Source organism: Manacus candei, unplaced genomic scaffold, assembly GCF_025592945.1.
Source record: "Manacus candei isolate 608988 ecotype Guabito, Panama unplaced genomic scaffold, ASM2559294v1 h1tg000118l, whole genome shotgun sequence".
NCBI classification, from domain to species: Eukaryota; Metazoa; Chordata; class Aves; order Passeriformes; family Pipridae; genus Manacus; species Manacus candei.
This window is the reverse complement of record NW_026138166.1, coordinates 39,870-62,086: the sequence shown is the minus strand read 5'-3', so window position 1 is coordinate 62,086 and position 22,217 is coordinate 39,870. Positions and strand designations below refer to the sequence as shown.

At 52.2% G+C, this 22,217-nt stretch overlaps 1 protein-coding gene across 1 annotated transcript; it reads right to left on the bottom strand.

The window, feature by feature from the left end:
* Positions 1 to 8,437: 8,437 nt before the first annotated feature.
* On the bottom strand, positions 8,438 to 15,293 carry LOC127462010 (uncharacterized). Its single transcript, XM_051770266.1, has 6 exons — positions 15,193 to 15,293; positions 14,202 to 14,440; positions 13,692 to 13,846; positions 13,341 to 13,496; positions 9,491 to 9,754; positions 8,438 to 9,008 (listed from the first exon to the last, which is right to left on the bottom strand). The coding sequence occupies exons 1-6, from the start codon at positions 15,291 to 15,293 to the stop codon at positions 8,934 to 8,936; spliced, it is 990 nt and encodes a 329-aa protein (XP_051626226.1). The 3' UTR covers positions 8,438 to 8,933.
* Positions 15,294 to 22,217: the final 6,924 nt, after the last annotated feature.

Here is a 22,217-nt window from a genome sequence, read left to right as displayed (position 1 = left end):
ATAAAACACCTCTTCCAACACCAGCGCATCCACGCTAGGAAACGGCCTTACCCATGTGGGGAATGCAGGAAAAGCTTCAGACAGAGCTCCCACCTCCGCAGACACCAGTTCATCCATACCGGGGAACGGCCCTACCAGGGTGGAGAATGTGGGAAGAGGTTTCACACCAGCTCCAATCTCCTCCTGCATGAGCGGATTCACACGGATGAGAGGCCCTTCCGCTGCACCGACTGCAGGAAGGGCTTCAAACAGAACTCCCACCTCGTCACCCACACTGGGGAGAGGCCCTACAAGTGTGAGGAGTGTGGGAAGAGCTTCACCCAGAGCTCTAACTTGACGAGACACCAAGAGACCCACCAGTAAGTGAAGCCCTACCAGTGCCCCCACTGGGGGAAGAGCTTTGGCTGCTGCTTCCACCCTGAATGAACCCCCTGATGGTGAGGCAACCCCTGGAGTCCAGTGACTGTCAGTCCATCCCCTTCTACTGAAAGGGCCAGTCCCCTTTCATGGGGCAGGTTTGTGGTGGTCTAAAAAAGTGTAATTAATAAGGAAATTGTAGATTATGCATGGGAGATGTATAGTTATTTAAAGGACCTGACCAAAAATTATGGACCCTGTTCCTGAAGTAATCACGTATTTGGAATGGGTGAATATCGGAGCTTCGATTTCATATGCTATTTATCATGGAGATCGTCACGCCATTAAGACTTTAAAAGCGTGGAGAATAATCTTTACAATATTAAAAAAAGACTGTAAAACGGGAAAATCAGGATAAGGAGATAGAAGTAAAAGAAAATCAAAACTTTTCCTTCTTTATTTTTTAAAGTAAAAATGTCTATATTACCAATAATGCAAAAACGTCTATAAAAAAATAGCGGATCAAAAGACAAGGGCAAAAAGGATGCCAAATTAAATAATTCTCCACAAAATGGCGACGAGCCCCAGAGCGCGGGACGCCCCGGCAGGAAAACAGATGGCGCGAAAGTCTGCGGCGGGAAATTAGGAACACCAAATGGTGGCTCGGCTCGTGCTGCGAAAAATTCTACCATCTCCCAAAATGGCACCTCTGTGGCAACCAACACCCTAGTAACGGAGGCCCATGACAACATCTGCACCACGCCCACATCCGGTGACACCCTTAACATCCGAGAGCCCAAGGAGCTTCCGGCTCTCAGAATGTAAACATCCGCCAAGATGGCGCCGCCCAGGGACAGTTGCCAATAGCTCAAGGCCTGCGGTTAACATCCACAGATGGGCCTCAAATTCAGAACTAGCTTTCACCACATTTGGTAAGCAACACCCCTCAAAAGGAACAACCACTACTAATTCAGTAAAACCAACACCGTCAATGGACACAGTAAAAAAAGAATTGAGATCGACCCTGATATCTGAAAGAGAGGGTTTAACACCAACTGCACTAGAATTGCAATAGAAAGCCATGACATATAAAGATCTGCCTGTCCAAGAACTAGGTTTTCAAGCTGTATTACAACTGGTCGCGTCTGTACCGGACGTGGTCCAAGTTTCTCAGCGCGAGAATGGCGATGTCACTCTCCGAGCCGTGACAGATGAGACAACAAAACATATCACAGAACTCGTAGCCCGCCAAAAGAAGAAGAAGCGTCGAATCCATCAAACCATTTCCAGCGAACAAAAAGTAGTGTTTCCAGAAAAGCTTGAATTTTTGGAATAATCATGAACATTTTAATTAACAACTACCTCAAACTCTATCTGCTGCTATTACTTCTTGTTTATGGGTGTATATGTTTCATTTTTATATAAGTGTATGTATTAACGGGGATCCTTTATTTAACCACGTTTGTAACGCAATGGCTAAAACTCTTCCTAAATATCACAGTTCCTGGGAAACCAGTGAGTAGCTTAAGAGGTAGCAACCAGGGGCAGATCCCTTTCCCCGTTCGTTAACCTTTCAAGGTTGACATCCCCTTTGGGCTGTGAAATGGAAACCAAAGGCGGAGCTGAGAAGCTGATTCCTGGCGTAGAGGAGTCGAGTCGACCTCAGCTTGCGCAGGGTACAAGCACACCTCAGGAGGGAGGTGTTGCTCACACAGTCCTCCCGGCTGAACGGTGGGTACTGGGCCGCATGGCTGGCACACCCACACGACCGTGCTACTTTTGATATTTAGGAATAGGAAGTTATTTTCATCTTTATGGTTTTGTTATAAAATTGAATGATAAGTATTTTCTTTGTCACTAATATATTTGCTGAGTTTTATGGCCAAGGGTAAAAAAAGGCGATCGCGATAATGAAAAACATCTAGAAAAAGAAAAGGAGAAGCTTCTATAATAAAAGGAAAAGAAGGTGAAGGATCATTAATAAAAAAAAGAAAACTACATAGCCAGGAAACTACAGACAAACTCTAAAAATACATGCACATCTATATATATATGTATATTAATTAATGTTTTTATATGTTGTTTTGTATATTCTAATTGTTTGTAATGATATGATGTTTTGTAATTAATAGATATATTAAGTTTCTTAATTTATTTTTATAACAATTACTGTAGAGACTCAAACACCTGAAAGCTCTACCTCAAGAACACAACACCCCTATGTCAGAGAAATGGTTAATCATTTATGCATTCTAAGAGACTTCTGCAGGCTTTTGACTTTCTGATGGGCAACTGGGCCCATCCCCCCTCCTGCAGTGCAAGCCCTGAAAAGGCAGGAAGAGTCAAGTTTACCATGCCCTCCACATGAACTCCACGCCAAAAAGGGGGACACCCCCCTATGAAAACAACTCCCCGCCTTGGGGGAGGTGCAAAGGATATGGATATTGACTGGTGACTTTGGGGGTTTGGGGGGGATTTTCTTCTTCTTCTCCCCCCACCGCCTGCGGATCAAGACGTCACTGGATCCAGTGGGCGGTGATTATACCACTCTCATCTTTTCTTTTTCTCTTGCTCTCCCTTACTCTTACCCTGTCTTTCTCTCCCCTGGGCATTTTTCTCCTCCCCGGAAAGGTTATGACAGCCCCCAAAATGCTGGCGTACCTGTTGATACAAAATTGTTCAAATAAACCTTGTCAATATGTTTTCAGACACCGATTATTCAGTGTCGTTTCACTTTAATCCAGCCCAAGGGAATTATTGATAAAACCTGGGTTACCCCCCCCCTTTTTTCCTGGGGCGGGTCGTAACAACGGGCAGCTCAACTGGCAATACAGCAGCAACGAGAGCGATGGATAAAACAAAAGGCCTGGAAAAAATCTGAAGCAAAACAACTGACAGACCCCTCGGTGACAGAGGAACTGAACCAACTTCATCAAGGTTCCTCAGAGTGTGGATGAGGACTCCGAAGAACCAGAGAGAAAAGCCTACCAGCACTGGACTGCAGCATTGAAAGAAGTCGCAGAGGAGGAAGAATGGATTTGAAATAATGGACTCATTTAACTGAGACTACTGAATGGAGCGAAATTACAAGTTTATGGCTCTTTTAATGTTTTTTGATATCCCCATGTTGTAATGGTTCGTTCCCACTAAAGTTCCACTCCCTTCTCATGCATATTCTCTTGTTACCCCTGGCAGTTGGACCCTCGCCACTCCCAGACCATGGAAGTTTTCCATCTATGGCTGGCATCAGCAGATACCAGACATGGTGAGGTGCTGCTGGACTATTTTAATACCAAAGTCAACCAGACCAGAACACCGATGGGCCCATGATGCTTGCGGTCATCAAGGTCGAGATGCCACCCACAGATGGGCACGAGACCGAGGGGTGGATTTAACCATGGATATCATTTCTGAAGTTATCCATGATTGTGAGACTTGTGCCGCTATTAAGCAGGCGAAAAGACTGAAGCCCCTGTGGTATGGTGGACGATGGGATAAGTATAAGTATGGAGAGGCATGGCAGGTTGATTATATCAAACTGCCACAGACCCGCCAAGGTAAGTGCTATGTACTTACCATGGTGGAAGCAACAACGGGATGGTTAGAGACTTTTTCAGTGCCCCACGCAACGGCCCGGAATACCATTCTGGGCCTTGAAAAGCAAGTCCTGTGGAGACACGGGACCCCAGAACGTATTGAGTCGGACAACGGGACTCATTTCAAAAATGGATTAGTCACCACTTGGGCGAGGGAACATGGTATCGAATGGGTGTACCACATTCCTTATCATGCACCAGCTGCTGGGAAGGTTGAGAGATATAACGGATTATTGAAGACCACTCTAAAGTCATTAGGTGAGGGAACTTATAAAAACTGGGACAAGAACTTAGCCAAGGCTACCTGGCTAGTTAACACCAGAGGTTCTGTCAATCGAGCTGGCCCTGCACAGGCAGAATCCCTTCACATTGTTGATGGAGATAAAGTTCCAGCAATCCATTTGAGGGGAATGCTAGGGAAAGCTGTTTGGGTTACCCCTGCCTCAGGCCAAGACAAACCCATTCGTGGGATTGTCTTTGCTCAAGGGCCAGGACATACGTGGTGGGTAATGAGGAAGGATGGAGTCATCCAGTGTGTGCCTCAAGGAAACTTAGCCTTGGGGAAAAACTAATTGTATGTCCTAAGTTGTGTTTTTACAGGAAGCCAGTCACCAGATGAGAGACCTGAACTAAGCTGATGCTGGTATCCGGTGATGAGACTGTCCAGCGATGAAACAGCCATAAATCAGAACTGTAATTGTGACTGAGGAGACCAAAGATCTGGACTGAACTGACATCGGTATTGATTTTCCAACGATGAGACAACTGTGCCGAGAGACCAACAAGAACTATATATATATATATATGCATATGTGTATATATGCGCAGGATGTAGACGAACGTGAGACATAGGTGTTACATAAAGAAATAGTATGGAATAAGGGGTGGAGAATGTGGTGGTTTCACTCTAGGCCTTCCTGGAGACCAACTTGTAACCAGGAAGGAACTAGGAAAGTGATCACGGAAGTATTCCATGCTATTCCTTTACGTAACTTGAGGTATAAATAAAGCCAGCGGGAGGCATCTCGCTCTCTTCCTTTCCGGCGAGGTTCGAGAACGGCGGGTCCCTGTTTTGGTCTGGTTTATCTGGAGCCGAGGCCTACAGTGACAGCTGTTATCTGCCACGCGTGAGGGGAGAGCCTTGGGCCGTGTCTAGCCATCCTGCCTGTTCGAAGGGAAGTGGTGAGATTTTTGCTAGTTTGCCTTCGGTCGGCTGGTTGGTTTGTTCGGTCCTTGCCCCTTTTTGTCCTTCTCCCTTCCCCTTTCCCCCCCCCAACCCCCCCTCCTGGTGTGTGGTATTCTCCTTTTGTGTATCTGTCTCATATGTAATATATATATATATATATATTTGCTATAGCTTTGGCTGCTTGGTTTTTTTTCTTTTCCCTCTCTGGGAGGCGGGTCCTTGTTGTCGAGTTTCGGGGACTTGGCGGGAAGCCAGCTCGAAACTTGCACAACAACTCACAGCCCATTACCATTGGATCAATCATTTTAAGCCTCTTTTCCAGAACAATGACAGCAAGGCTGGCCAAGGCATGCCCCATTAATCTCAGGCAGAGAGGATTCAGAAGACAGGCAGGATGCTCCAAAAATCCCAAACTGTTACAACTGCTAATTTGAAATGCTAAGGACACAGAGAACTGTGAGTGCTATTAGTTGATATCCCAAAGGCCTTTGATACCATGAGCCATCAACACATCCTAAGGGGTCTGAAACGGAAGGGAGTAGACCCTCCTATTATCACCTTGCTTAAGAACCTGGATGAGAACATCTACACATGTATAGACACAAAGAATGAACGCACAGATCACATCCACATACAAAGTGGTGTGAAACAAGGTGATCCAATGTCGCTGCTTCTATTCAATTTGCCTGTAGACCCTCTGCTGTGCAAGCTGCAAGAGTGTGGAAAAGGGTACCAACAGGGAGGGAACACCATAACAGCAACGCCCTTCACTGATGACTTGGTCCTATTAAATGGATCCTGGGAAGGCATAAAAAACAACATCAAAATCCTACAGACCTTCTGCAAACTTACTGGTCTCAGGACACAGGGAGAAAAGTGCCACGGCTTCTACATCAAGCCAACTAAGGATTCGTACACCGTCAGTGACTGTCCAGCACAGACCCTTAACTGCACACCCCTCAATGGGATTGAACCCGGTAGTTCTGAGAAATATCTGGGCCGGCAGATTGACCCCTGGACTGGTAGAGATACACCAGAACTATCTGCAAAATTAGCAAATTGGTCACAATGGATCAATAAGGCACCGCTGAAACCATTACAGAAAACTGACATCTGCAAAACTTATCCCATCCCCACATTAACCTACTCGGGCCCCACACTGATGTGAAAGCAGGGTTCCTCCAGTCCCTGGACCTACAGATACGATCCACTGCCAAGGAATAGTTGCATTTGCCACTGAGCACATCTCACATCATCCTAAATTCAAGCACAAGGGGTGGAGGTTTGGGTATCACCAGGTTGACAGGATTGATCCCAAGTACACAAGCCCAAAGATGGCAGAGACTGGCTCAGTCTTCAGATGAAACACTCAAAACAATTCTGAAAATAAAAGGAATCAAACAAGTAGATGAAAAGCTATGGACAAAAGCTGGAGAAGACAAAGGAAACAGCCAACAATATTGGAACCCAAACCAGTAATCCAACTATCCAATGATGGGGATGAGAAAAGAACATTGGAATGGGAGGTACCCACTCTGAAGATCAGCTTTCTGAAACCCTGAAACTGGAGAGCATCAGAATTTGCAAAATGGACCAAGCTGGTACCCCAGCACCTGGGCATTACTAACTTTGAAAGGGGTGGGACCAGCAACTTTGGGATCAACAACTACAGAGGCATCACCCACACGAAGCCTAGAACAGCACTGCAATTGAGAGCCAACGTTTACCCCACAAGAGAGTTCCTGGCAACGGGCAGACAAGCAAGGCACATCAAATCCTGCAGACACTGCCAGGCTGAGAAGGAAACATGCTCCCATATCATTGGGAATTGCCCAGCCTTGCAGGATGCAAGACATAAAAGGTACAACTGTATCTGTGATATCTTATCAAAGGAAGCTAAACAGAAAATTTGGGTGGTGTTTCAGGAACCACACAGAAGAGATAACAACAAGTTACATAAATGGCACCTCATATTTGTGAAGGACAACCCAGCACACGTGGTGGATGTCACTGTGACACTGACACATCTTCGGAAGAGGCTGCAATGGAAAAACTAGGGAAATACCAACAAATTTAGGATCTGACAAACGCAGCAGACACTGTATTTATGGGCTTTCCCCTTGGAGCACAGGGGAAATGGTGCCGTGTTGGGGAGTTAAAATTATAAATTCTGTATTTAGTCCATTGTACGTGATACGATTTTATATATATTGAGCTTTATTCCCTATGTATATATATCCTGTGTTCTGATTGCCCATGAATTTGCATGCTCTGCCTTAACTCCTCCCCTTATTCCAGCACCTTCCCTACCCTAAAGTATCTAAGGCTGGAGCCATTTTGTGTTAAGAGGCTCTTCTGTTCTCTCTCCTGATCTGTTCAGCTGTGCCTCGTATACTACCCATCCTACAATAAAATGACCTTACCAATTCCTTCTAAGAAGTCGTGGGAGTGCTCATTTAAGCACAGACCCCCCAGCACCGTAGAAATGAGGAACTTTTGAGGGACCTGTGTTTCTCCAAATGGAGGAAAGAGAAGACAGCCCAGGCCCTGCCCTCCAGAGCACTCCTTACCTCTGTAGATATTGTACAATGTTTGTGACTAAAACACATACTGCTGTATCCTCTTAGTTCACAACAGTTTCACAGCACTTAAAGTGAGTGCTGTGAAGGCAAGGTCACCACAATCCAGTTAAATCTGGCCTGGACAGTAGGTGGGGACGACAATGGAATCAGATCCTTGGTGGTATGTGGCACATACCACTAATCTGTGACAAAATTTTACCAAGCTTGACAGGCCACCTTCGCTTAATCCAGAAAAAGAGGAGACAGAAATTACATATACTATTATATGTGCCTGATGAATAGCCAAATACCTCCCCGTTTAATTAGTGATGAGCATGAATGGAGGAACGAGATTCCCACTGTGATAAACTGAGAAAATGATTCGAGCTAATTAAGAGAAAACAGTGTAAGGTCAATATGATCTGGAGAGAAAAGAAAAACAAGTCGTAAAACTTAATTGGGCCCCTACAAAGAGATAAAACAAGTTACCTCCCTTTTACCTTGTGTAGGATTTATAGTGAGAGAATTTTGTTTAGTTAGCTAGATAATAGCACCTTTCTTAAAATTTATAACTTTGTATAGATAACAAGCAAACATCTGCTGAAAGTCTGATTTAACAACGTGTAATGTTTATACTCATGTACCTAACAATGTGTAATGTTTATGCTTATGTATAATGAATATGCATGAAGTAGCTGGAAATAAATGTAGAACAACTGTATTCTTTGGGCGTGACAGGCGTTGGGAGTTGTTGGACCCCTTCCCTGATCACCCAGCGCTGAAGTTGCTTTTATCATATAATAAATTCTGATTGGAAATCGCCCGACTGGGTCTCTGTTTCTCACACCACTGTCCCCACTGACTGTCCACCAAAACCACAGCCAAGGGAACTGGCTGGGCTGAATCACTGAGGAAAGAAGACCCCGTGGAGCTTGACTCCAGCCTGGTGCTGTCAAGAGACATGAGAGGTGGAGAACAAGGAGGAGGCCGGGCACACGCTACTCTGATGGTTTTGTCACTTACCCACTGAGGGGGGGGGGCGAGCCCCGAGGGGGGCTCTCACTTCTGGCACCAAGCACCTGGGCTCCAGGGACCAGGTAACAATGGGAGTGCACATGGGAAGCCACTGGAGGCTTTTGCTTCCCTCGGTGGGGATCCGCGGGGCTGGGGCTGGGCTGCGATGGGGGAACCCACCGTCACAGGGGGTGGCAGTGGCAGGCGGCCCCTCGCTGATCAGTGCAGGGCTCCGGCTGCTCCCATCTCCCACCACACAGGAGACCTGGTGGCCCTCGAGCCAGGGCCACCCACCTGTGATAAATAAATAACTGCGATTCGTGAAACGAATGGGTGATTACATCAAAATAAAACAAACGGCTTGTAAAACTTAATTACACCCCCATGAAGAAATAAAACAGACCCTTACAAGGTCAAGAGGCCTAAAATCTCCTTACTATCCTAAGAATAAAATATGGTGGAACTTTAAATCTTTAGGCGCCTGTTCGTCCAAGAATGCATGAATTATGACCGGCTGTAAAGATAACACTTTTAGCTTTAGCTGTAAGAAAACCCATATATCAAATACTTAGCAAAAACCTGTAGAATGTATATATATATGATATAATTAATACGCACAAAATAATTAAGATAAATACTAAATATACCCTGTAATATGTGTGCAGATTTAGGAAACTGGTCTCCATCTCTGTCACCCAGCCAGGTGCTTGCTTTTTCCATATAATAAACCATTATTCAAAAACTTATAGGAACTCGAGACTTTGTTTATCACCCACCCTTGGCGCGCCTGGGCTGGGTGGGGCAGACATGGCATCCCACTCCCGTGCCCCGTTTCCCCCTGCCTGGCGGATCCCGCTGCCGCAGGTAGGCCTGCTCCCCGTTCCTGGGTTCGCCTGGTACACCTGGGCTCCGGGAATGGACTTGGCCTGGCCGCTAGAGGAGTGTCTTCCATCCGGATGGGGTTCGGGCTTTTTCAATGGCTTTAGTCTTTCATCTGCTCCTCTCCTCTCCACGGCCAAAGGGACACCACTCTGGCTCGCCTGTGAACAAAGGCAATCGCAGACAGTCATCTCATTAAGCATTAAATCAACATCTGACTGTCGTGACGAGGGAAGAAAGGGACCCTCAATATGAGAATCAGCAAGCGTCGTTTATTGATCATTGCTAACAGCTTAATATATGCTTTATAATTAGCTCATACATATTGCAAAAGCTAAGCTCATTATTGGCTCTGCTTAAATGTTGATCTCACCTCTTACTCATTTCTTATGTTGACACAGGTGGCTCTCAGTTACTTTTGTTTTGCTAATCACAATGTCCTGTTTACCAGCCAGCTAACAGGGTACAAGGGCACTGTAACCTCCCTATCTAAGATGTTCCCACGGCCTAGGCAAGCCGTGTTCTATAGCCAATTCCCTACATCTGACCAATCAGAATATTGGTTTCTAACAGTCCTCTCAAAATGTTTCACTATCTCACTGGAATCATCTCGGTATCCCTTAACCACCTCCTTCCAATTATCAAGATCTGCTGCACTAAAAGGGACCTTTACTCTCACCAACTCTCCTGCCCGTCCTACTCCCTGCCCAAGGGGGGCCCGGAGCTGGGGGCTTTGGGCTCCTTTTACTCCTCCTGTGCGGTGATGGGGGTGCTGCCGCTGGCTCCTGCTTCCCTGTCATCACTGCTAGATTCATCTCCTGATGCCACTGCAGGGGCTTCAGGTCCCGCGGGGGTAACTGGGGGTGTGGTGCTCTCAATTCTTCCGGATCTATAACCCCGTCAGACTTAAGGCCTCTCCCTTTTCTTGTTTGAAAGCACCTTTGCCCGATGCTGCATGATGAGCAGCACCTTTTTATCTTTTGGTTCTCTTTCCCCCTGTCCTTTTCTAATGGTAATAGCAAGGAATCCTGGAGTGAAACGTTTATCCTGCAATCTCTCTGCCATTCTGGATGGTTTCTCAAACAGAAAAACCTATCTCCACATATTGCCTCATTCCCTTTTCCATTACGCCTTAAAAATAACATTAATTGCAAAACCGTATTATAATTTAAAGTTCCATTCGGCAGCCAACTTTCTCCCTCCTTTCATTTATACAAAAGCCACCATTATCTGCAAGATTTAATCGTGTTAGCCTTACTGACACCACTTCCACTCACACCATCCAGATCTCTCCAATGGCTTAAAATACAGCCCACAGGACTCTTTTTCACAACTTTCTTACTCTGGCTATTTCCCATAGTAATTTACAGGTGCTTTTCTACCTCCTTTCTTTTTACCAACCCTTAAATACAACTGCTTTTTAAGTTAGGAACTGCGGGAAATAAATACTGGGAAGCTGATGAAAATTACTGCCACAGAAAATAAAAACTCCTAATCACACTGCCTGCACCAGACACTGAGATGTTAACAACTGCGAATTCAAATTAGTGCTACAGAACAATAAGAAAGCCTTTTCTTACCACACTGCTTCCAGCAAACATTAAGATGTTAAGAGGTGCTAATTAAAACTCGGGTCACAAAACAATAAGAAAACTTTTCCCATTCACACTACCTACACCAGACACCGAAATGCCAACACTTTGTAATTAAAATCGCTGCCACAAGACAATAACGACTTCTCTCACAGCACCTACACTGAGTTGTCAACGCCTCCTGATTAAAATCGATGCTGCAAGACAAACTAAGGAAACTTCTCTCACTCCCACCAGACACTCAGATGCCAACGCGTGCCCATTGAAATCGCTGCTACAAGACAAAAAGAAAACTTTGCTCACTCGCAGCATCTAACCCAGACAATAAAATACCAGCACTTGTTGATTAAAATCGGTGCTACAGCACAAGAAAAAAACCTTCTCTCACTCGCAGCACCCACACCAGACACTCAGATGCCAACACCTGCTGATTAAAATCGCTGCTAGAACACAAGAACACTGCTCTCACAATAGCTACACCAGACATTCAGACGCCAACACGTGCTGATTAAAAGCGGTGCTACAAGACAATAACAAAACCTCTCTCACAATATGCCCACCAGACACTCAGATGCCAACACGTGCCCATTAAAATCGGTGCTACAGGATAAGAAAAAACCTTCTCTCACTCGCAGCATTTATGCCAGACACTCAGATGCCAACACCTGCTGATTAAAATCGCTGCTGGAACACAAGAACACTGCTCTCACAGCACCTACTGTACAGACGCCAACATGTGCCGATTAAAATCGGTACTACAAGACAATAACAAAACCTCTCACTCACAGCACCCCCACCAGACACTGAGATGCCAACACGTGCCCATTAAAATCGGTGCTACAGGACAAGAAAAAATCTTCTCTCACTCGCACCACTTATGCCAGACGCTGAGATGCCAACACGTGCCCATTAAAATCGCTGCTACAGGACAAGGAAACTTTTCTCACTCGCACCACCTACCCCGACACTCAGATGCCAACACGTGCCGATTAAAATCGCTGCTACAAGACAAGAAAAAAATCTTTTCCCAGTCACAGTACCCCTACCAGACACTCAGATGCCAACGCCTTGTAATTAAAATCGCTGCTACAAGACAAGAAAACTTCTCGCATTCACAACACTCACACTGGACACTCAGATGCCAACACCTGCTGATTAAAATCGCTGCTAAAACACAAAAAAATTGCTCTCACAGTATCTACTGCAGACGCCAACATGTGCCGATTAAAACTGGTGCTATAAAACAATAACAAAACCTCTCAGTCACACCACCCCCACCAGACACTCAGATGCCACCACGTGTTGATTAAAATCCCTGCCACAAGACAAGAACACTGCTCTCACAGTACCTACATCAGACACTCAGATGCCAACACGTGCCCGTTAAAATCGGTGCTACAGGATAAGAAAAAATCTTCTCTCACTCGCAGCACCCACACCAGACACTCAAATGCCAACACCTCCTGATTAAAATCGCTGTTACAGGACAAGGAAACTTTTCTCACTCGCAACACCTATCCCAGACACCGAGACGCCAACACGTGCCCATTAAAATCGCTGCTACAAGACAAGAAAAAACTCTTCTCTCGCTCACAGCACTCACACTCAGACGCCAACATGTGCCGATTAAAATCGGTGCTACAAGACAATAACAAAACCTCTCACTCACAGCACCCCCACCAGACACTCAGGTGCCAACACGTGCCCATTAAAATCCGTGCTACAAGACACTAAGAAAACTTCTCTCACAGCAGCTACACCAGACACTGAGAGCTATACTTCACACACTCTGCACTCACCAAACTTCTGAAATAATTTATTAAGACCCACAAGCTTTGCCTTACACACCGTACACGACCTCCGAAACAGAAACAATTTACCGGGACACACACGACCTCCGAAACAGAAACAATTTACCGGGACACACACGACCTCCGAAACAGAAACAATTTACCGGGACACACACGACCTCCGAAACAGAAACAATTTACCGGGACACACACGACCTCCGAAACAGAAACAATTTACCGGGACACACACGACCTCCGAAACAGAAACAATTTACCGGGGCACACACGAACTCCGAAACAGAAAGCGGCTTACAGGTACTTTCCAATGACCGGTCACCCCAAACCAAATTATACGAAACAAATACCTTCAACTGGTCGCAAGAGGTCCCCGTCTGCTCCCGCAGCGAGCCCAGTGAAGTGAGGAGTCCCTTCGGCAAAATCTCGAGGGCGCCCCAGGGAGTCCCTGCCTCCAGCGGAGTCTGCAGCCGAGCACAGGATGGCTCCTGCCTGGCTGGCCGGAACTGAGGCCGGGAAAAGCCGACGGTAGTAAAACCCAATAGCCACAGGTCCTATTAAGCCGCTATTTGTTTATTACGGCGCAGGACGAAAAGAAAACACCTCCAACTAACAGGCGCACACCCTCCCCCCTCACAGCTCCCCTTGTCTACAACTCCGGCATACATATTCATCGCGCACTTTACATATTCATGACCTACCCGAGACTGGGCGGTGTTCGATGTCAATCTCGGCACACGCCTTCTGGCGCCCGCGCGCTTCTCTCTCGTGGCCGTCTCGGGTGGTCGTAGGGGATGAAGGCTCAGAGTCTTCCTCTCTCCGAACTGGTCCCTCGCTCTCGGAGCATGCGCAGTCTCTCAGCACCCTCCCCTGGCGGCAGCTCCTCATTGGCTGCTCGGTGTCCCATCGGTTGTCTATTGGTTACGCTTGGCTGCACCGCGCGCTCTCCCATTGGCCGCCCCTTCCCGCCATCCCGCAGCTTTCCCATTGGCTGCCTCTGGGCACCTCCCCATTGGCTGCTCCCCGCCCACACGGCTGCTCTCTTAGCGACAGCCCCGGGCCCTGCGAGCTGCACTTGTTCAACTCTGCAGCTTCGATTTCCCCTTAGCGGCGGCAGCGTAACATCTTCTCCACAGCAACTTAACATTTTCCCCTATCGGGGCGACCCCACGACACCGAAAAGACTCCCAGCGACGCGACCCCAACTGTGCTTCGCACGGAGACCCCGCCCGGCCCCGCCGGCAGCGCCCCCGGCCCGTGCCCGGCCTCCCCTCTGCTCCGGGCTCCGCGCCCAGCGCCGAACGCCTTCGCCTCCCCCCGCGCCGCCTCCTCCTCGCCCCGGCGCTGCCGCTGCCGCCGCCCCGGGGCGCGGGGACCGCCTTGGCCGCCCCGCTCCGGCACCGCCGCTGGGAGGGGGGAGGGCGGGGCGGCCCCGACCCGTGCGCGGGGCCTGAAAGGCGGCGGGGGAGGAGAGGGAGAGCGCGGCAGGGGCTGTGTCTGCACCGGGCCGGGCCCGGAGCTTGAACACTGTTTGTTTGGGACGGCCGAGAACACTGCGGGAAAGCTGGCCAAGAAAGCCGGAGCAGAAACCTGTTTGGGGGCTTTTGGAACAACCCCTTTGGCGTGAGCGACAAACCCCGAAAGGCTGTGTGCTCCCCTGGGTTTGGGACCCGCCTGACCCCCCTGGGGGGGCCCAGGCACCTCTGTGAGGATTTTATCGCTCGGAGCAAGGGAGTTACCTCCGGGCAGCAGGTAAAGAAAACATCGCAGCACCCTGCAGGAGAAAGTTGTTTCTTCCCACGTTAAAGCTTTTCCCTGGCAGCGAGAGTTTCCTTGAGTGGGCATTAAGGTTTTCCCATCCTCGGTGTTTCTTGGAAGGTTTTCTGCCCCTACACTCTGTGTGTGTGTCTGTGTGTATGTCTGGGAGTCTCTGTGTGTCTGTATCTCTTTGTCTGTGTCTGTGCGTTGCAGCAGTGGGGGGGCCCGGCCTTTGCAGGATGGCAGCTCCATGTCTGGAGAGATTTATTGCATTGAAAAACTGACAAGTAAAAACCAAACCAAACCAAAATGCAGTGCTGGAAAAGGGAAACAAACAACACCAGCCCGCTCCCCCCCAACATCCCTTCTCCGGCCCCCTCTGCCTCCCACGTCCCAAAATAAAAGAAATACATAAATAAAGAAGTAACTACAGCCACTCCCCACCACCAGATCTTCTCCATGGTGGCCCAGCTGTCCTCCACGATAGCCCAGCTGTCCCCCATGGTGGCCCAGATCTTCTCTATGGTGGCCCAGATGCTCTCCATGGTAGCCAAGATGTTCTCCACAGTGTCCCCGTGTCCCTCCCGTGTCCCCTGGGTGTCCCCAGGGTGTCCCCAGTGTCCCCCAATCCCTGTCCATGGTGTCCTGGAGCCACCTCAGGCCCCGGTGCTGACCCCCATGTCCCCCCTCCCCGTGTCCCCCCCATGTCCCCACGATGTCCCCACATCTCCAGGGTGTCCCCTGGGTGTCCCCAGGATATCCCCACATCCCCAGGGTGTCCCCAGGATGTCCCCAGGGTGTCCCCAGTGTCCCCCAATTCCTGTCCATGGTCTCCTGGAGCCACCTGAGGTCCCTGCAGGCCCCGCTGCTGACCCCCATGTCCCCCCTCCCCGTGTCCCCCCCATGTCCCCCTGATGTCCCCACATCTCCAGGGTGTCCCCAGGGTGTCCCCAGGGTGTCCCCAGTGTCCCTCAGTTCCTGTCCATGGTCTCCTGGATCCAGGTGAGGTCCCTGCAGCCCCTGGTGCTGACCCCTGTGTCCCCCCTCCCCCTGTGCCCCCCGTATCTCCCCGATGTCCCCACATCCCTGAGGTGTCCCCACAATGTCCCCCCCCATGTCCCCACGTCCCCAGGGTGTCCCCAAGGTCCCCCAGTCCCTGTCCATGGTCTCCTGGATCCACCTGAGGTACCTGCAGACCCTGGTGCTGACCCCCATGTCCCCCCTCCCCATATCCCCCCCGTGTCCCCACCATGTCCCCACGTCCCCAGGATGTCTCCAGGGTGTCCCCAGGGTGTCCCCAAGGTCCCTCAATCCCTGTCCATGGTCTCCTGGATCCACCTGAGGTACCTGCAGACCCTGGTGCTGACCCCCATGTCCCCCCTCCCCGTGTCCCCCCCGATGTCCCCACGTCCCCAGGGTGTCCCCACGATGTCCCCCCCATGTCCCCACGTCCCCAGGGTGTCCCCAGTGTCCCTCAGTTGGTGTCCATGGTGATCTGGATCCACGGCAGGTACCGGCAGACCCTGGTGTAGACCCCCGGGTGCCCGGGCAGGGCGCAGGTCTGGAGCCCCCAGGACAGGATGCCCTGGAGGGTCCCGTTGCACGAGAGGGGACCCCCCGAGTCACCCTAAAGGGGGGAGGGGGCAGAGGGGTCACCCCGAGGTCAGGGGGACCCCCCGAGTCACCCTAAAGGGGGGAGGGGGCAGAGGGGTCACCCCGGGGTCAGGGGGACCCCCCGAGTCACCCTAAAGGGAGGGGGACAGGGGGGACACAGAGGGGACATCCCGAGGTCAGAGGGGTCACCCCGAGGTCAGAGAGGTCACCCCGAGGTCAGGGGGGTCACCCCAAGGTCAGAGGGGTCACCCCGAGTCACCCTAAAGGGGGGGGGACAGGGGGGACACAGAGGGGACATCCCGAGGTCAGAGGGGTCACCCCGAGGTCAGAGAGGTCACCCCGAGGTCAGGAGGGTCACCCCAAGGTCAGAGGGGTCACCCCGAGTCACCCTAAAAGGGGGGGGGGACAGAGGGGACATCCCGAGGGCAGGGGGTCACCCCGAGGTCAGAGGGGACATCCCGAGGTCAGAGGGGTCACCCTGAGGTCAGGGGGGGACCCCCCAAGTCACCCTAAAAGTGGTGGGGGAGGGGACATCCCGAGGTCAGGGGGGTCACCCCGAGGTCAGAGGGGTCACCCCGAGGTCAGGGGGGTCACCCCGAGTCACCCTAAAGGGGGGGGACAGGGGGGACACTTTGAGGGGGGAGGGGGACACGCCCTGGGGGGGGAGGGGACACCCCAAAGGGTGGGGGGACACTTTGGGGGTGGGACACTTTTGGGGGGGACATTTTTGGGAGGGGACACCCTGAGGTCAAAGGGGGACCCCGAGGGTGGTGGAGACACTTTGAGGGGGGAGGGGACACTTGGGGGGGGGAGAGGACACACCCTGAGGGGGGAGGGGACACTTGGGGGGGGAGGGTTGCAATTTGGTCAGGGGGAGGGGCAAGTTTGGGGGCGTGGCCTCTTCTAGGGCACATGTCTTAAGCTTGTGGGCGTGTCTTGACTTCCCGGGCGTGGCTCAGTCCTGATTTTGAGGTCAAAGCCCTTAAATTTGGTGCCAAATCCATCCCGTTTGGATTCGGGCAGGGGGAGGGGAGACTTTGGGGGCGTGGCCTATTCTAGGGGGTGTGTCTTAAGGCTGTGGGCGTGTCTTGAGTTCGCGGGCGTGTCTTGACTTTCTGGGTGTGGCTCAGGGCTGATTTTGAGGCCAAACCCTTCAACTTTGGTGCCAAATTCGTTGGGTTTCGATTTGGGGTGGGAGGAGCAAATTTAGAGGGGTGGCCTATTTTGGGGCGTGTCTTAAGCTTGTGGGCGTGTCTTGGCTTTCCGGCCGTGGCTCAGGCCTGATTTTGAGGGCAAACCCCCCAACTTTGGTGCCAAATTCATCACATTTCAGTTTGGGGAGGGAGAGGGGAGACTTTGGGGGTGTGGCCTATTCTAGGAGGCATGTCTTAAACTTGTGGGCGTGTCCTGAGTTCGTGGGCGTGTCTTGGCTTTCTGGGCATGGCTCAGGGCTGACTTTGAGGCCAAACCCCCCAACTTTGGTGCCAAATTCATCACATTTCAGTTTGGGGAGGGAGAGGGGAGACTTTGGGGGTGTGGCCTAGTCTAGGGGGCATGTCCTAAGCTTGTGGGCGTGTCCTGAGTTTGTGGGCGTGGCTCAGGCCTGATTTTGAGGGCAAACCCCCCAACTTTGGTGCCAAATTAATTGGGTTTCACTTTGGGGTGGGAGGGGCAAATTTATGGGTGTGGCCTATTTGGGGGCATGTCTTGAATTTGTGGGCGTGTCTCGCATTTGTGGGCGTGCCTCGAGTTCGTGGGCGTGTCCTGACTTCCCGGGCGTGGCTCAGTCCTGATTTTGAGGTCAAACCCCTTAAATTTGGTGCCAAATCCGTCCCGTTTGGATTCGGGCAGGGGGAGGGGAGACTTGGGGGGGGGGCGGGGCGAATTTGGGGGGGCGTGGCCTATTTCTGGGGGGGTTTGGGGTGTCACCTGGCAGGAGTCGATGCGCCGGTTCTGGACGCCGGCGCAGAACATGTTGGGGGTGACCCGCTGGGGGTAGGCCTGGCGGCAGAGCCGGTCCGGCAGCACCCGCACGTCGGTGCAGATCAGGCGGCCCGGGAGGGTCACTGCGGGCGGGGGGAGGGGCCAAGGGGAGGGGGAGGGGTCAAGGGGGGGAGGGGACACCTTCCTCCCCCCCCCGTTTCCCCCCCGTTGCCCCCCATCTCCCCCCTTTTCCCCTCATTTTCCCCCCACTTCCCCCCCCATTTTCCACCATTTTCCCCTTAATTTTCCCCCCATTTCCCCCCATTTCCCCCCCCATTTTCCCCCCCATCCCCTATAGGGACTTCCCAGCCCCTACAGGGAGCCCCCCCATCCCCCATAGGACCCCTCTCACCCCCACAGGAACCCCTATAGGACCCCCAACCCCTATAGGGACACCCCCCAGCCCCTATAAGGACCTCCCACCCCCTATAGGACCCCCCAACCCCTATAGGGACACCTCCCCCCATAGGACCCCCCATCCCCTATAGGGACACCCCATCCCCTATAGGACCCCCCAGCCCCTATAAGGACCCCCCACCCCCTATAAGGACCGTCCCACCCCCTATAGGGACCCCTCTATAGGATCCCCACCCCCTACAGGACCCCTCACCCCTTAGAGACCCCCCAACCCCTATAGGGACCCTCCAGCCCCCATAGAGACCCCCCAGCCCTTATAGGGACCCCTCACCCCCATAGGGACCCCCCCACCCCCTATAAGAATTCCTACCCCCATAGGGACCCCCCTTCACCCCCTATAGGACCCCCCAGCCCCTCTAAGGACCGTCCCACCCCCTATAGGGACCCCTCTATAGGATCCCCATCCCCTATAGGACCCCTCACCCCTTAGAGACCCCCCAGCCCCTATAGGGACCCCCCATCCCCTACAGGGAGACCCCCCTCCCCCACAGGACCCCTCTCACCCCCACAGGAACCCCTATAGGACCCCCCACCCCCTATAAGGACCCCCAGCCCCTATAGGGACCCCCCAGCCCCTATAAGGACCCCCCACCCCCTATAGGGACACCCCCCACCCCCTATAAGGACCCCCCACCCCCTATAGGACCCCCCAGCCCCTATAAGGACCTCCCATCCCCTATAGGACCCCCCATCCCTTATAGGACCCCCCATCCCCTATAGGGACCCCTCCCCCCCATAGGACCCCCTCCTTTCCAAACCCGCCCCCGGGGGGTCCCCAATACCCCTCCCCCCCCCCCCCCCCATGGCACATTCCGGGCTGGAATCGGATTTTATTCCCAAAAATACAGGAAAACGGGGGGGAGGGGAGGGGGGAGGGGCTGGAATTGGGGCCAGAAAGGGGAAAAAAGGGTCTCACACGAAAAAAAGGGAATTTTCACCCCCCCAAAAAAAAACTTCCTCTCCCTCCAACCCCAACAAAATCCGGGATCGGGACCCCAAAATCCGGGGTCTGGAACCCAAAATTCGGGATCTGGAACCCAAAATCTGGATTTGGGACCCCAAAATTTGGGATCTGGAACCCAAAATCCTGGATTGAGAACCCAAAATCCAGGTTTGGGACCCCAAAATCTGGGATCGGGACCCCAAAATTCGGGATCTGGAACCCAAAATCCGGGATCTGGACCCCAAAATCCAGGTTTGGGACCCCAAAATCTGGGATTTGGACCCCAAAATTCGGGATCTGGACCCCAAATTTGGGATCGGGACCCCAAAATCCTGGATTGAGAACCCAAAATCCAGGATCTGGAACCCAAAATCCAGGTTTGGGACCCCAAAATCCGGGTTTGGGACCCCAAAATCCGGGTTTGGGACCCCAAAATCCTGGATGGAAAACCCAAAATCCTGGATCAAGACCCCAAAATCTGGATTTGGGACCCCAAAATCTGGGATCAAGACCCCAAAATCCGGGATTTGGACCCCAAAATCTGGATTTGGGACCCCAAAATCCTGGATTGAGAACCCAAAATCCAGGATCTGGAACCCAAAATCCAGGTTTGGGACCCCCAAAATCCGGGATGGAAAACCCAAAATCCGGGATCAAGACCCCAAAATCTGGATTTGGGACCCCCAAAATCTGGGATCAAGACCCCAAAATCTGGATTTTGGACCCCAAAATTTGAGATCGGGACCCCAAAATCCTGGATCTGGACCCCAAAATCCAGGTTTGGGACCCCAAAATCTGGGATCGGGACCCCAAAATTCGGGATCTGGACCCCAAAATCCAGGATCTGGACTCCAAAATCCAGGTTTGGGACCCCAAAATCCGGGATTTGGACCCCAAAATCCGGGATCGGGACCCCAAAATCTGGATTTGGGACCCCAAAATTTGAGATCGGGACCCCAAAATCCAGGATCTGGACCCTAAAATCTGGGATCGGGACCCCAAAATCCTGGATTGAGAACCCAAAATCCAGGATCTGGACCCCAAAATGAGTCTCTGGTTGCCCCCACCCCCAAAAAGGGTCTCTGGGTGCCCCCCACCCCCCAAAACTGGGTCTTGGGGTGCCCCCCCCCTCAAAAAGGGTCTTTAAATTCCCCCCACCCCCCAAAAAAGGGTCTCTGGGTGCCCCCACCCCCAAAAAAGGGGTCTCTGGGTGCCCCCACCCACCCCGGGGGTCTCAACTCCCCCAAAAAAGGGGTCTCTGGGTGCCCCCCACCCCACAGAAAAGGTCTCTGGGTGCCCCTCACCCACCCCGGGGATCCCAAAACCCCCAAAAAGGGTCTCTGGGTGGCCCCCCCCTCACAAAAAGGGTCTCTGGGTGCCCCCACCCCCCAAAAAGGGTCTCCGGGTGACCCCACCCCCAAAAAAGGGTCTCTGGGTGCCCCCCACCCCCAAAAAAGGGGTCTCTGGGTGTCCCCCCACCCCCAAAAAGGGGTCTCTGGGTGCCCCCCACCCCCAAAAAAGGGGTCTCTGGGTGCCCCACAACCCCCCCGGGGGTCCCAAAACCCCCCAAAAAGGGTCTCTGGGTGCCCCCACCCCCCAAAAAAGGGGTCTCTGGGTGTCCCCCCACCCCAAAAAGGGGTCTCTGGGTGCCCCCCACCCCAAAAAGGGTCTCTGGGTGCCCCCCACCCCAAAAATGAGTCTCTGGGTGCCCCCCACCCCAAAAAGGGGTCTCAAAACCCCCCAAAAATGAGTCTCTGGGTGCCCCCACCCTCAAAAAGGGTCTCTAAATTCCCCCCACCCCCAAAAAAGGGTCTCTGGGTGCCCCACAAACCCCCCCGGGGTCCCAAAACCCCCCCAAAAAGGGTCTCTGGGTGCCCCCCACCCCCAAACACTCGTGGCTGAGTTAATTAACGAATTACTGATTTATTTAATGAATTAAGAGCACTTTAGGACAGGCCCCGCCCCCTCTTTTGGGGGGGGTCCATGGGGGGGGGGGTCAGTCTGGGGGCAGGGTTGGGGTCAGTTGGGGGTCTAGGGGGGGTCAGTGGGGGGGTCAGTGAGTTGGGGGGTCAGTGATTTGGGGGGGTCAGTGGGGGGCCCATGGGGGGGTGTCAGTCTGGACTCAGGGTTGGGGTCAGTTGGGGGATCGGGGGGGGGTCCATGGGGGGGGTCAGTCTGGGGGTAGGGTTGGGGTCGGGGGGGGGTCCAAGGGGGTCAGTGAGTGGGGGGGGGGTCAGGGGAGGTCAGACCAGGGTCAGGTTTGGGGTCAGCTGGGGGGTCTGGGGGGGGTCAGTGAGTGGGGGGGGGGGGGTCAGGGGGGGTCAGTCCAGGGTCAGGTTTGGGGTCAGGTTTGGGGTCAGTTGGGGGGGTCCGTGGGGGAGGTCAGTGGGGGGGGGGTGTCTCTGGATCTGAGGGGGGGTCCGTGTGTCAGAGGGGGGGTCTGTGGGGACCAGAGGGGGGGTCAGGGGGGTGTCCATGATCGGGGGGGGTCCATCATTCCAAGGGGGGTCCA

Coding starts and splice junctions, on each gene's coding strand:
- LOC127462010 (XM_051770266.1), bottom strand. CDS start 15,293: ATGGAGAGCATCTGGGCCACCATAGAGAAGATCTGGGCCACCATGGGG. Junction 14,441..15,192: donor ACCATGGAGAAGATCTGGTG/GTGGGGAGTGGC, acceptor GCCGCCTTTCAG/GCCCCGCGCACGGGTCGGGG. Junction 13,847..14,201: donor GGGCGGGGTCTCCGTGCGAA/GCACAGTTGGGG, acceptor GAGGGTGCTGAG/AGACTGCGCATGCTCCGAGA.